General features: G+C 48.4%; 1 protein-coding gene across 2 annotated transcripts in view; it reads right to left on the bottom strand.

Annotated features, from left to right (window-relative positions):
- GALNT15 (polypeptide N-acetylgalactosaminyltransferase 15) overlaps nt 1–13,717 on the bottom strand; it is a 48,150-nt gene that overhangs the window by 22,724 nt on the left and 11,709 nt on the right. For both annotated transcript variants that reach the window (XM_069473270.1, XM_069473269.1), the window contains exons 2-3: nt 5,757–5,923; nt 2,001–2,205 (exon numbers count right to left, since the gene is read on the bottom strand). In XM_069473270.1, coding sequence (XP_069329371.1) covers nt 2,001–2,205; nt 5,757–5,923 — 372 coding nt within the window. The remainder of the gene's footprint in view (nt 1–2,000; nt 2,206–5,756; nt 5,924–13,717) is intronic.

Here is a 13,717-nt window from a genome sequence, read left to right as displayed (position 1 = left end):
TAGTTTATTTCATCCCTCTTTATTTTTTCCTGGGCTTGGATATTCCTCCAGGTCCACAATGCATAACCCACTTTGAAAGTTCATGGATATTCGCAGTGTTGGTGGAAAATCTCTTATACTGAGAAGCAGAAGGCTCTAAATTCTCTCTTCCCAGAGCTCTTGCTGCTCAGGTGTGATCCCAGGACTGGTGCTGGGTCTTTAGGGACAGATTCAAGGATCCGTCATGCCAAGGGGTGTGGAGTAGGACAGCATCTGGAGGGTTTCCTTGGAGTCTCAGACCCAAGGAAGGTTGCTCCTCTGGGGGGCCGGGAGGCATCCTGACCACACACACACACACACACACACACACGCGCACACACACACACACACATTTCACCTCACTGAGGCTCAGCTCCTCCTTCTATTAGATAGAAGCAAAAACACCTGCCTGAGGTACCTCACTGGGGTGGGTGGGGGGGAAGAATGCGTATAAAAGAAGTCTGCTAGGGCTGTACATGCATAAGCTTTGATAATATTAATTACTGGGCTTCTAAATGTCCGCACGGAGGAAGCATGGGAAACAGCCCAGCTGTCAAGTGGCCGTGTGATCCTGGGGGAGGGTCTCTTTGCCCTCCCTGGAACTCGGGGTTTTCAACAGTGAAATCATGAGGTTGAACGAGATGGTCTCCAGGTCCCTCTGAGAGCCATCTGGCTATGGTCCCATGGTGGCAGTTAGATGGGGAATGGGTGAGATCAACTTCAGAGTCTGGCTCAGTGATACTCTGGATTTTGAGCTGGGCCCTTGCATGAAACAGAATCAAAGATGGCAGCCTCGTGGGGCTTGTGCATTTTCTCATCCTACTCTGGTCCTGAATGTATGCATGTCTCCTTTTCTTACGAGATGTGAGCCAGGAGTGGGCAGTAATCTGTCTCGTGGAACTGGGTAAAAATTCGTCTTGATTTCACTAGAGTTCTGATTGTTCTTCTTTGTTAAAATGGAATCCCTGAACTATTAATTTACTTTATGTTGTTGAAATGTCCTCCAGTTAGTGGGATGCTAACTCCTATATCTCCAGGATCCATGCCAAGGTAGTCCCGGAAATTTTTCTTATATGTGATCATCCCCAACTTCAAATGAGACAGCAAGCCTTTACCGTGGGTAGGCGTGCAAGAGTAGAAGTCACAAGGCTTGGTTCTAGCGTCAGCCCTGCCTGGCTGGGCACCATCACACAACCATTTCCTGAGGTTCTGCTGTGTGTCAGGGCTGAGCCCCAAGGGATATGCCTGAGGTGGTCCAGGCTGGGCTAGCCACCAGGACATTCAGATTGAGGGTGATGGTTGACCACACATGCTTATGAACTGTTTGAGTTGAGCAAGGAAGTGGAAAGAGTGACAGCAAGGTGGGGGAAGGACAACATAGAAATAAATAGTCAAGAAAAATTGTAAGATGTCTGTTGGTGCGTTGTCTGTCCAACTTCACACTTCTAATTTAGTTAGAAAATTAGACACCCCTTATACAAACCAGAGAAACAAAGAAAGCTAGTTCTCAGTGAAGCTTTATGATCACAGAATCTAATGCTTTCTTTTTATGGATGAGTAATCTATGGCCAGTATAGTTTAGAGATTTTCTCCTCAAGGTTATGTTATAATCTTGATTAAGATTGCTGAATTTCATCCAAGGTAATGATAGCCATGATAAGGTGTTACCTTTACCATGCAGCTTAATACGATTTTGAGTATTTACAACTTCACAGACGCTGTTCTCCAGGCCTGAGTTTCTTTAGTCAATAAAATAAGGTAGACGGACTAGAAGGCCTCTAACTGCCCTTCCAGCTCTAGCTCCCTGTGCTTCTTACTTACAAGGTCAAACATCTGAAAAACCCAAAGCAATAGATCGCTGTCTAGGGAGGGAGACCCAGGCACTTTTTCAAGCGGTGGGTAGAAGTTCTGTGCGTGGCTGAGGCTGGAGACTCTTTCTCCCAGTCCCATTGCTCGCTCTGCAGACCCCAGGAGTGAGTTACCTGTCACCGGCTATTCTGCTGAGGAGGGGCTCCAGCCAGCCCTGGTGGCACTCGCAGTGGGCATCCATGAAGACCAGCACATCCCCCGTGGCCCTGGTGGCCCCCAGCATCCGCGCCCCAATGGCACCCAGCCTCTTGTTGCTCCTGAGCAGCTTCACCCCCTCCAGCTTGGCCACGTATTCACTGAGAGCAGACTTGAGTTGTCCTGGAACCGACAGGGTTGTGGTCAGTGGAGTGACAGGTGCTATAGCCAATGAGATCGTGATGACCATCGCTAAGGTCACTGTCAGCAATTCTCCCTTAGAAGCTGTGGTGAGCACGAGGGTCCCAAGAATTGAATATGTTATTGCAGTGTGGTTGTTGCTAAGGTATGTGTAAGATGCTTCCTTAGTTTGGGATGGGACATGATTCTGTCAAGTAAAAACTAGGAGGCGTGGTGTCATAAAGCCAGGAGAGGAGAGAACTTGCTAACATTCTCTAAGCATAGCAGGAGGTTGTAGCAGATACTGTTGGTGCCTTACTCAGATTCCCGGGAATCCTTTAACTGGTTTGGTTTGGTTTGCATGTCCCCAGCTGCTGTGGGTGCTAATTGCAACCTGTACCCCTTCCTGGAAGACTCACCTTGGGGTGTTAGAACTGACTCTCCTGAAGGTGCCAAGGAGTCTTGCAGGACACTGTCCCTAGTCCCAGGTGCCCGGGGTCAATGGCCATTGCAGGGTGCAAAAGCAGGACAGACTCCGCAGTGCAGTTTACACCCCAGAGCTCCCCACAAGATCAGGCTGTGGCTGGACTTCACCTGAAACCACATCTTTGTTCAGCTCCTCCCTCTGTCTCTCCTGCTTCCCTCACTCCCCTGCAGGTTTCCTCTGAGTACAGCCTCAAAAAAATCATACGCACATGAATCCCCTCTCAGGCTCTGCTTCCAGGGAACCCAACTTGAGACAGCAGTCAAGGAAGTTAAAGGCAGAAGGATGCAGTACATTTGGTAGCTGGTAGGTGATCGGTGGTGCTGGCCAAAGAGGCCTCATTGCAGTGGGAGGGGTGAGTCTGCAATGCAATGGGTTGGAGAGAGAGAGAGCAGGAGGTGAACCAAGAGTCCAGACTGTTTTAGGAAGGATGGCTCTATAGAGGAAGGGAGAGAAAGATGCCTAAGGAGAAGGTGATGGAAAGGATGAGAAAGGCTTGTTAAGTTTTGTGTTTAAGATAAGAAAAACTTGACTTCGTGTGTGTAAGAGTGTGCATGTGTGTGTCTGTGTACACACTCACATGCCAAGAGGAACAAACCAGTGGAGATGGAAGGAATAACGTGTTCACATAGAAGCAGTAGCTTCCATGAAGTCATGGAAGTGGGAGCCCCCAGCCCACTGGACTAAGATGTCTCCAAGGGCAGGGATCGTACCTCTTGCATCTCTTCTGCTCCAGCCCCTAGTGCAGGGTCTGGCTCACAGAAGGTGCTCGATACTCTGTGTTGAACAGAACTGAGCCAAAGAGCAAGAATTTCCCCCAGTTCCCCAGTGCAGAGGCAGTCTTGACTGTGCACAGAAATAGCCTGGCTGCCTTTGTAGCTGGATCTCCAGGGAGGACGGGGAAGATTCAGGCAGCCTTGCCCCAGAGCCCCCACCAGACCCCCTGTGCTCCTTCCCTGGAAAGCTATCTTCTAAGTATCTGTCCCCAGCTGTGGACGTAAGGATTCCCAGTCATTTGGAGACTGCAATTCTCAGTGATAAAATGTTGTGCAGGTTTTTACTTTATAATTAGTTTTCTGGTAATATTGTTAACTCTGGTCCATTCCCTAGAGAGGGACCTCTGTTAGTTGAACTATCACAATTTCTGAATTTGCATGTCTGAGAACCAGCCCTCAGCGACTTTATTGTATCGAACTACTAGTCATCTTCCTCAACACTCATCCTCCCCTTTCACCTTACTGAGAGAACTTCGATTTTGTTCAGGGCAGCTAAAAGCACTTATCTCCCAAGACTTCCTTGTTGCAGGCAGCAGCTCTGGTAGAAATAACCTGGATGAGAGGATTCTGGGAAAACTATTGTTTTACTGATTTTTATTCTAAAAGGACAAACTTGACTGACCTCTGCCTATCTATTCTTTGCCCTTTTCCTACCTGGAATGTGTATGTGACGTCCAGAGGTAGAGCAGCCCTGTTGTGATTATGAGGCCAAAACCACACTCTAAGTACAGCTAAGTAGAAAACAGAAGAAGCTGAGTCCCCGATGGCATTGTGGAGCTGTCATACCAGTCCTGCACTGTCAACCTACAGGCTTCCTGTACTGTTAGAAAAATACATTTCTACTGGTCAGTTAAGCCACAGTAGAAGGTTTATATTCCAAGCAGCCAAGCATAACCCCTCACGAATATTCCCACCAAACATTACTTCACAAGCCCCTGCATGGGCTGACCACTGAACTCTCTCTAGCTATAATCCTTGTCAGTGTTATTTGGAATAGAATTCTAGCAAGAGACGTCCAGAATAGATTAAGGAAGAACTTCTGGACTTCAATGGTGGTTTGACATTCTCAGAGAGTTTTTGAAGCAGGTAAGAAGGCCACATGCCTGGCTGCTCCAGTGCTCAGAAGGAGCTGGTGTGTTCTTTGACCCATTCCTCCCAGGAAACAGTGGTAATAATGACTTCCACTTATAAAGGGTCTCCTATGGGCTGGGCATCACATGCATTTTCTGATTTAATGATTCAGTGTGCGTATCATGACCCCAGATGTATAACCTCAAGCACGTCTAGCTGATTCTACCACACTGTACTCACTGTGGTAACCATCTGCTGACAACACTCTGGGCAACCCACAGCATCTTTTTGTGTCTCAGTTTTCCTCATATGTAAAGTAGGGTTGGCAAGCCCCGCCTCCAGGGTGGCCATGAGGATTAAACAAAAATTATGCATGGTGGCCCTTGTCTGGGCTCTGGGTCTAAGTAGGCACATAGAGGAGTGACCTGGGGACAAATGAGCCAGTGCCACCCCTGGATGTGGCAAGGACCTTGTGCCCCACTGTTGGCAGGAGCCGGGCGGGGTGGGGGATGGATGGTGAGGGCAGCAGCTAGATTGCTGGATTGCCAGGCATGGGGTGCAGGTCCCCACTGGCAGGACTGGCCAGAACTGAGGGTGTTGGAGGCAGCCCACTTCCCTGCAGCCCAGCTCCTCCACTTCCCACGCCCCTGAGGGACTCTGACGTGACACAGTTCATCAGCTGATGGGTGATGGACCACAGGTGTGCTCTCGGAAGGACTCTGCCCTGGTTGAGAGTTTGGAGAGTCTCTGGCCAGCCCAGCTCAGTCTTGCACCTGTCGCTCAGTCCTGCCTAATACCCAGCCAGCTGTGCCTCGGGAACCCATGCACTCCCAGAGCCTCCAGCTAGTCTAGCTCACTGCCATGGCCATGCTGGGCAAGTTCCTGGCATGAGGACCCCAGAAAGAACTAACAGAGACCCCTCACTGCTCTCTGTGATCCCCCTTAGAACTCAGGCCTCAAGCCAAAAACTAGAGGAGCAGTTCTTAAAGTGTGGTCCATGGACCAGCAGTATCAGCATCACCTGGGAGCTTGTTAGAAATGCAAATTCTTGGGCCCAGTGCCAGATTCAGAAACCCTGGAGGTGGGCCCAGCAATCAGGGTTTTAACAAGCCCACCAGATGATTCTGATGCACGCTCAAGTTTGAGAACCACTGACCCAGAAGTCAGGCAGGGAGGCTTCTCTGTCTCCAACTCCAGGAGCCTGGGGGAAAAGCCACAGCTACCTTGCTGGCTGAGGTCGTCCACCAGGATGATCTCCTTCAGGAAGGCCCTGGGTGCTGTGTCCAGGATGCTGTGCACGGTCCTCAGGAGGGTGGACCAGGCCTCATCATGGAAACAGAGGATGACGCTGGCCGTGGGCAGGCTGTCCCCGGGGTGCTGCTGCAGACACCTGCAGGGAAGAGAACCAGGCAGCCATGGGGGAGGAAAGGCTGTAAGAAACACTCCACATGCTCTAACTTATGCCCAGGCCCTGCCTGAGGCTGCTCCCAGCATATGGGCCTCCTTCCGGCGCAGCAGCACTCCTTGGGGGCTCTTAACGTTTCCACATAAAGAGAGCCCATTACACCCCACAGCAGCGCTGCCTACTATCTTCCAGGCCTCAGATCCCAAGAGCTCCTCTGTGATGTTTAATCCATGCTCCTGTCATTGTATAATAGTTGAGGGGTGTTGCCACCATTCTCAGCAGACGGCTGTCCTCATCTGTGAAATGGGAATGCATGACAATACTGCCAACCTCACAGAGCTGTGGTCAGGCTTAAATAGGAGAATGCACACAGTCAAGCGCGCTGTGAACACTAATTGTCATCCGTTTAAAGGGAGGACACTATTTGCTTTATTTTTGTATTTCTACAACCCAGTGCAGCTCCTGGCACAAAACAAGCATTTGTTCTTGTTATTATTATTTAAAAAGGAACAATAATTGAATGTCTGTGAGTGTCAACAACATGCCAAACACCCTGTGAGGCCCCTTCCACGAATTACTGCACGTTCATCAGATAAGAAATCTGTGGGTTGGGCTCTCTCACTCCTATTTTACAGATGGGTAAACTGAGGTTCAGAGGGGAGGCAAGACTCAGCAAAGGTCACATTTCTGGTAAGTGGCAGAGCTGGAAATTATCCCTTCAAAGCTCTCACGCCCTTTCCATTTTGCTGGTTCGTGACTGGACACACTGGTGAGCACGGAGTTGCCTCTGCCAGGAGGCTGTTCGTGCTCCCCTATCTCCTCCCCAGGTGAACAGGATGCTTGGTATTTGCTTCAGTGTGTTGGCAGCCTGAGTGGGTCCACGGTGGAATGAATTATTATAACAACCTGCTACATGGAGCAGTGTGTGGCTCACACTTGCTCACAAAAGGCACTTCCCTAAAATATGTTTCCAAAGCTCTTCTTTTTAGGTTCCAGCTGCTGCCAAAACCATGTCCCTCCTCAAAGGGACGTCTGAATTGTGGTTATCTCCAGAACCCCAAACTTTCGACATGCAAAGGCCTCTGTGAAGGTGGAACCCGAGCATAGTGACATCTAGACTAAGGGTGGCCACCTGAAGCAGTGTCAACCCATGCTGCTCCTTAGCTGAGCGTCCCTCCGCCTGGTGCCCATCCTAACCGAGGCTGAAAACTCTCAACGCACAGGAAACCTATGTGTGAGTTTCAGTGCAAAATTCTGTGTAGAGGAGGAGAATCGGTGCTGGGTAAATGCTTTGCGCTAAAAGTAAAACAGAATTCCTAGATGATTTTTAAAAACCACATAAACATCTCATAAACTAGCTAATGATTTTGTTAGTTTATATATTTGTACTCTATATCTTTTCATAAAGGATTTGAAACCACTCACAAGAAATATATACAACACAAATACTTAAAATGATGGTAACATAAAAATAAGGAGGAAACACCAGGATCCAGGGAAATATAAGTAAATGTAGAAAGTCAACATTTGGAGAAAGAACATAAATATATGAGCTATAAGGGCCTATGTATTCCTAGAATGAATTTTAAATTTGACCCTGAGATTCCTGGTAGCCAAAGTAAAATGGTAAGTTTATTCAGCAACAGAATTATCACCATCAGAGAAAGTATTTTAGGGAAGACAACACTCTTTTCCTAGTAATTTCTTTTCTTTCAATGTATCACTTTTTTATTCTGAAATAGCTTAACACCAGCAAGAAGTTGCAAAAATAGCACAGAGAGTTCCTGTGTTCCCTTCACTCAGCTTCCTCCAATAATAATATCTTACATAACCATCCACAATAAACAAAACCAGGAATCTGACATGTTTCAATTCTATTAACTCTAATACAGATCAGTTTTTACATCTAACACTAATTTTAAAAAGAAATTCCTATGGACTTTAGAAAGCAGTCCCTAAATGGATGACAAGGTCCTTAGAACCATCCTTAAGATAAATAAAATAATGAACTTTACATGAACGTTTACAGTCTGAGGTCAGGGCTGTTCAGGTAACACATCGGAAGTGGAACCAGCTTCCCTGTTAGGTTTCAGGAAGATAACTGAGAGTCCCCCAGCATATGCTGCCGTCTTTGCTGAGGTCTTTTGTCCCCTCCATCGCGCCCCCCCCTGGTGGAGCTTTCCTCCTCCAAGCCATCTGGCTGTGAGAATTGCTGCCTGCCCTCAGAGTTGCTCTAGGCTGTTCACAAACAGGTTCAAAATTTCCTTTGTGTCCTCTCCATTCCCTCTGTGTCATGGGTGTGGGGCAAATCCAGGGGTCCTAGACTAGGGCTGGTGGCTGTGCAAACAAAGTTTGCTTCAGTGAATTCAGTAGATGCAAAAGAAAACCCCTAAACTGTTACTTGGGCATATTCCCGGGAGGCTGTCTGTCTGTAAGACAGGAAAGGAGTTTGGGACGGAGAGGCCTGTGGGGGCAGTTTAATAGGGAGCCATGGCTGTCATGTCGGCTCTCAGGGCAGCACGCAGCCATGCCTGCCAGCTGTGCCCAGCTTCTTTCTCCGTCCCAATCTGCAGAATACGAGCATTGGAAACAGCACAAGTGTGTGGCATGCACACACATGCACGTGTGTGTGTGTGTGTGTGTGTGTACCCTTGTAGTAATGTGGTCAAAAGAACAGACTTTGGAATCAGACATATTTAGATTTAAATCCTTACCCTGCTGCTTCCTGAGTTCCGTTGGGTAATACATTCAATATTTATAAGCATCAGTTTCCTCATTTGAAAAATAAGGATAACAATACCCTTCAGGCCTGTTGTGAGAATCAAAGAATAATAATGGGATACAATTAGCATGAATATTATATTTCTGATCATCTTTGTAAACTGTAGCTATATTTAAACAGCTATGCTACAGTATAGCATGAGACACCGCCGAATTGCTTTCAAGTGTGGTTTTCCATCTGCACAATGGCAACGCCAGCAGTGGCCACTTCAGGGCTTTGGTGAGGAGGAAGTCTGAAAAAGTTCTTAGCACAGAGCCTGGCACATTGCAGGGGCCCCACCATGGAAAGAAATCCTTGTTTAGAATCTAGCTCTTTAAGACCACACTCCGTGCACGCTCCTCAAAGCCAGGAGACATGAGAACTTCCTGCTCTGCTAGGTAGCTGGTGACCAGGGCACCCGACCCCCCACTTTGGCCTCACAGAACGTTCTCTACAGGGCTGCGGTCTCACCCGGTGACTCAGGTCGTGGTCGCTGGAGCTCCGCCACTTCTTAGCTGTGTAAATGACCCTGGGCAAGTCACTTAGCTTCTGGGTGCCTTGGTTTCCTCAGAATGGTAGCGACAGCACCCACTCCGTAGATAAAATGATCTTTATAAAGCATTAGGCACGTGGCTGGCAGAGCAAGCACTGTGTTTGCTTTATGATTAATAGACGCCCCACTGCTACAAGATGTTCCTCTGAGGCTCTTCCAGCCTTGAAATTCTGTGTGTTTTGATTCTCTGGGGCACCTCTCCTGTAGGGGGGGCAGGAGGAGATGGACTCTCAGGAGAGCAGCATTTGAAAGAGAATTTCATAGGTCCTCTTGCCCCAGGAATTTTGGAGTTTTATGAACCAATACAACTTGTTCTCTCTTCACAGAAGAGAGAGCAGACGGGCCAGGAGGGGGAGTGGGGTCCACTTAGGCTGCTCAGGGGTGAAAGGCCAAGTGGGCTCCTGAGAGCTGTCTCCAGGCTGCGGGGTGCCTCCCACCTGTGGGGTGGGTCTCCCGGCATCAGCTCGGAAAGAACCTTCCTTCCCTCCCAGGGAGATAGACGCTCACACGGCCTTCAAGACATGAGCACACCGCTGCCGGCCCCTCTCCAGGCAACTGCAGAACTGCCAGGAGACAAGAGCTGAGAACAACCGTGGAAATAACCAGGAGAGGACCAGCGCGGCTCTGAGCAAACCCAGCCTGAGGTTTGTGAGACGGCCCAGCGCCCTCAAAACGGCTCTGGAGCGCAGAGCCAAGTGTCATGAAAGGCCTCGTGTCTCAGGGCCTGTTAGATGCTTTTAAGAGGAGCCAGGGGTTGATTGTTTTGTTTCTGGTGGGCAGTGACAGGAGGAGGGGCCTGCGGATAGTGCAGGCTGTGTAGCTCCCGGACACAGTGGAAGGGGGATGCCAACTGTGTGTGTGGGCTTGTGGGGTCCATGGCCGTCATCCAGGGACAGGCTTTGTCAGCCCGTGGGCAGCAGACTCTTGTGAGGATGGGCAAATGGGACAGTAGGTCCAGGTGGCAGCACAGAGTGGAGAAGGAGGCTGTGACATGCGGAATCCCTGAGAGCCACCAAACTGCAACTCCACCCACCTTGACAAACTCGCTGGAAAACATGCTCAGTTAGCCAATGTTATGTCAGGTGGATAGGAGACGAAGCTCTGGCCTTGGGTTCAAATCCTGGATCTGTTCTGATGTGACTTGGGCAAGTGGCATAGCTCTCTGACAACCATCTGTCCTTTCAACAATTTCCAGAGGCACAGACCCAGTTCTGTCTTCAGGAATTAATTCTCCTTTCTCGCAATGCTTTTGATTCCATTAATTCTTTTCTGAGCATGCAACTTACTTAACCTCAGTCTCCTCATCTGTAAAATGGGCATGTTGGAAGGATTGAATGAGTTAATACATATGAAATACTTAGCCTGTATGCCTCACTCATAGTAAGAGCTCAAAGATGTTAGTTATTAGTATTTCTTGCAAGCCTCCTCTTGTGCCTGGATACCTCTCTAGGCCTCAATTTCTTCACCTATAAGATGAGAATAACAAGTAAAGTTACTATAGAGGAATATGTAAAGATTATATAAGCAAAGAGATATGTTGTGTGTTTTGCCCACTGCAAGCTTTCAATAATTGCGTGCTGTTTCTGCTACTTGGGTAAGAATGTGCGGCTAGCTCGGTGTTGTCGAAGCATGCCTCTGAGGTTGTCCTTCAGCACAGCAAAGGAACTGGTCAGATGTCTTGGGAATAATGGTCGCTAGTATTTGTAGGATTTTCCCAGTAATTTAATCCATTTAATCCTCATCCCCACTATTGGGGCTGTTGCATTGCCCAACTCCAGTGGGTGCCATGCTCAGAGAACACCACAGGCTGCTGCCTCTTGGAGTTGTGCAGCTTGGCAGCACCGTCCACCACAGGGGACCACAGGCAAAAGAGGCCAAGTGAGTGACTGCGGTTCAGACAGATCCCCTGCTGGACCTAATCTCCCCGGAGCCCCGGACCAACAGTGAATGTTCTCCATGATTCAGGCAGCCATTGGGAGCAAAGGCCTCCAATCTCCTTGCTCACCCAGGGGGCTTTGGTGGCTTCCATTTCATTGTGTTAAAATGCAGGATGACTTCCCTTCAGGAGAGTAAATCTTGTAACAGTGAGCATCCATTAGCCCCTTAGCTGATGCGAGTGCGTAAGGTTTGGGAGATGCTGAGGGGATGACCCTAGTCATCTATGTTTGGGGCCCCTGGGCCCCTGATGTCACCATGAGGCACAGGAGGGAGGTGGGAATGAGAAAAGGAGGGAGATGACACTAAGGACCGGCCATCTGCTTTGCAGTCCACCCACTCTTCCTGCCCCCTCCCCACCAACCTTACAGAGCTTTGGGCAGTGAGGAATGAGGGCTGGGTAGACCACAAGTAGGGAGACAGTTTGAGCAGCAGTTCAGAGAAGCCACTGGATGCCTATGAAACCCTCTGAGGTCCAGCCAATGAGGCTCTTTGCAAAGGGCCCTAATGTGCATCTAGGCCACCCCCTCCTTAGAGCTCCAAGCCCTCTGTTCAGGTGTGGAGGGAGCACAGACTCAAACATTAGCCAGGGAGACAGTGATCTGGCCCTGGAGGGCTATGGTGAGCCAGAGACCACATGGTCCACCTAAAAGGAGCAGCCATATTACCAGGAGGAAATTCAGCCCAGTTTTGCTAGATCTTCCTGGTTTTCAGAGAAAGCCAGAAACCCGAATTGCTTATGTGAAATCTCTTGATTTTTAGTTATTGGCCACTAATCCAACATTTTAAAAAAATACTGTGTCCAAACAAATGTGTCCGTGACAGGTCATGACCTAAGGCTGCCATTTTGTGACATCTCAGTTCGCATAACTACTCCCTGCCACCACTGGGGTGCGACTCCTCTTCCTTAACCTGCAGGCTACACTCTGCCCCTGTGCACATTTCCCCTCTGAGACCCCCTTGTGAGTGGAGCCGGTGCTGTGTGCACAGCCTGAGCCAGGACAGTGGTCTGGGGGAGGAGGGAGCGACTAGGTGTGAACAGGGATGTGTCACCTGTCCTGGAAAAAGACCCTCAGTCGTGCTCAGGCCTCCTAATCCCCTTGAGGGAAGGGAGATAAGGGACCTTGGACAAGTCTGTCACTTCTCTCCTCTGGATCCCAGTGCCCACATCTGATAATGGGGGCTCACTATGTCATGTCTTAGGACCTTTCCACCTTTGGGCCTATGATCTCTTCTCACCACCAGAGAGTAGCGGAATCGGGGTGGCACCTGTGATGTCAGCATCTTGTTAATATCCACCATAGCCACCAGTCAGTGAGTGTTCCTGTGGACCAAGTGCTGTGCTAAATACTTTACATGCACTATCACATGTAATCCTCCCAACTGCCCTTTGAAATAGGTATTTTCATATGTGCACAGATGGTCACAGGATTCTGTCCACCCTTTTATGCATGTTCCTTTGCAATGTGACTCTGCCACTTTTTGCATCAGGAGGTGGAATCTAATTCCACACCCCTGAACCTGGCTGGCCTTGTGACTTCCTTGGACCAACAGAACGTGATGTTCTGGAACTCCCACAATTAGGACTCAAGGCCTTCCATTTGCTGTCATAAAATGCCATGTAATGGGGCCAGGATAGCCTAACGGAGGAGTAGAAGCTACCTGAAGAAAGACTAAGGCGCCCCAGGCGAGGACCGGCACCACTCTCAGGCATGAGAGTGACGCGTCTTAAATTACGCAGTCCCAGCCAGCCTCCAGATGACGGCAGCACAGGAGTGTGGGGATCAGCAGAACTGCCTAGCTGAGGCCAATCCAAATTATATAATAGAATCTTGAACATATAAAGGGTTATTGTTTGAAGTCACTAATTTTTAATAACAATTTTATTGAGATAGAATTCACATACCATAATATCTACCCTTACGCGCCTTGTGAGTGCAGTAGGTAGCACATCAGTCTCATCATAATATCTGCCCTTATAAAATGTACAATTCAGTGGTTTCAAGTACACTCACAAAGTTGTGTGGCCATCGCCACTATCTAATTTGAGAACATTTTCAACACCACCAAAAGAAACCCACTACCCACTCACACTGCAACCACCCCAGCCCCTGGCAACCGCTAATCTACTTTCTGTCTCTATAGGTCTGCCGACATTGGGCACTTCATATGAATGCAATGGTGTAATATGTGGCCCTTTGGGACTGGTTTCTTTTACTTAGCATCAGGTTGTAGCATGTGTCAGTATCTGATTTCTTTTTTTTTTTTTGCCAAATGATATTCCATTGTTTGAATATACCACGTTTTATTTATCCATTCATCAGTTGATGAACATTTGGGGTGTTTCCATTTGACTTCTATTAGGACTAATGCTACTATGAATATTTATGTATAAGTTTTTTGTGTGAACATATGTTTTTAATCATCTTGAGTATATACCTAGGACGGGCATTACTAGCTCATAGGGTAGCTCCACGATTAACGTTTTGAGGAACCGTCACTCCCTTTTGCAAAGCAGCTGCACCATTTT

The sequence above is a fragment of the Eulemur rufifrons genome, chromosome 7 (assembly GCF_041146395.1).
Source record: "Eulemur rufifrons isolate Redbay chromosome 7, OSU_ERuf_1, whole genome shotgun sequence".
In the NCBI taxonomy this organism is placed as follows: Eukaryota; Metazoa; Chordata; class Mammalia; order Primates; family Lemuridae; genus Eulemur; species Eulemur rufifrons.
Note: the sequence above shows the minus strand (reverse complement) of the source record. Positions and strands in the feature narration are given on the sequence as shown.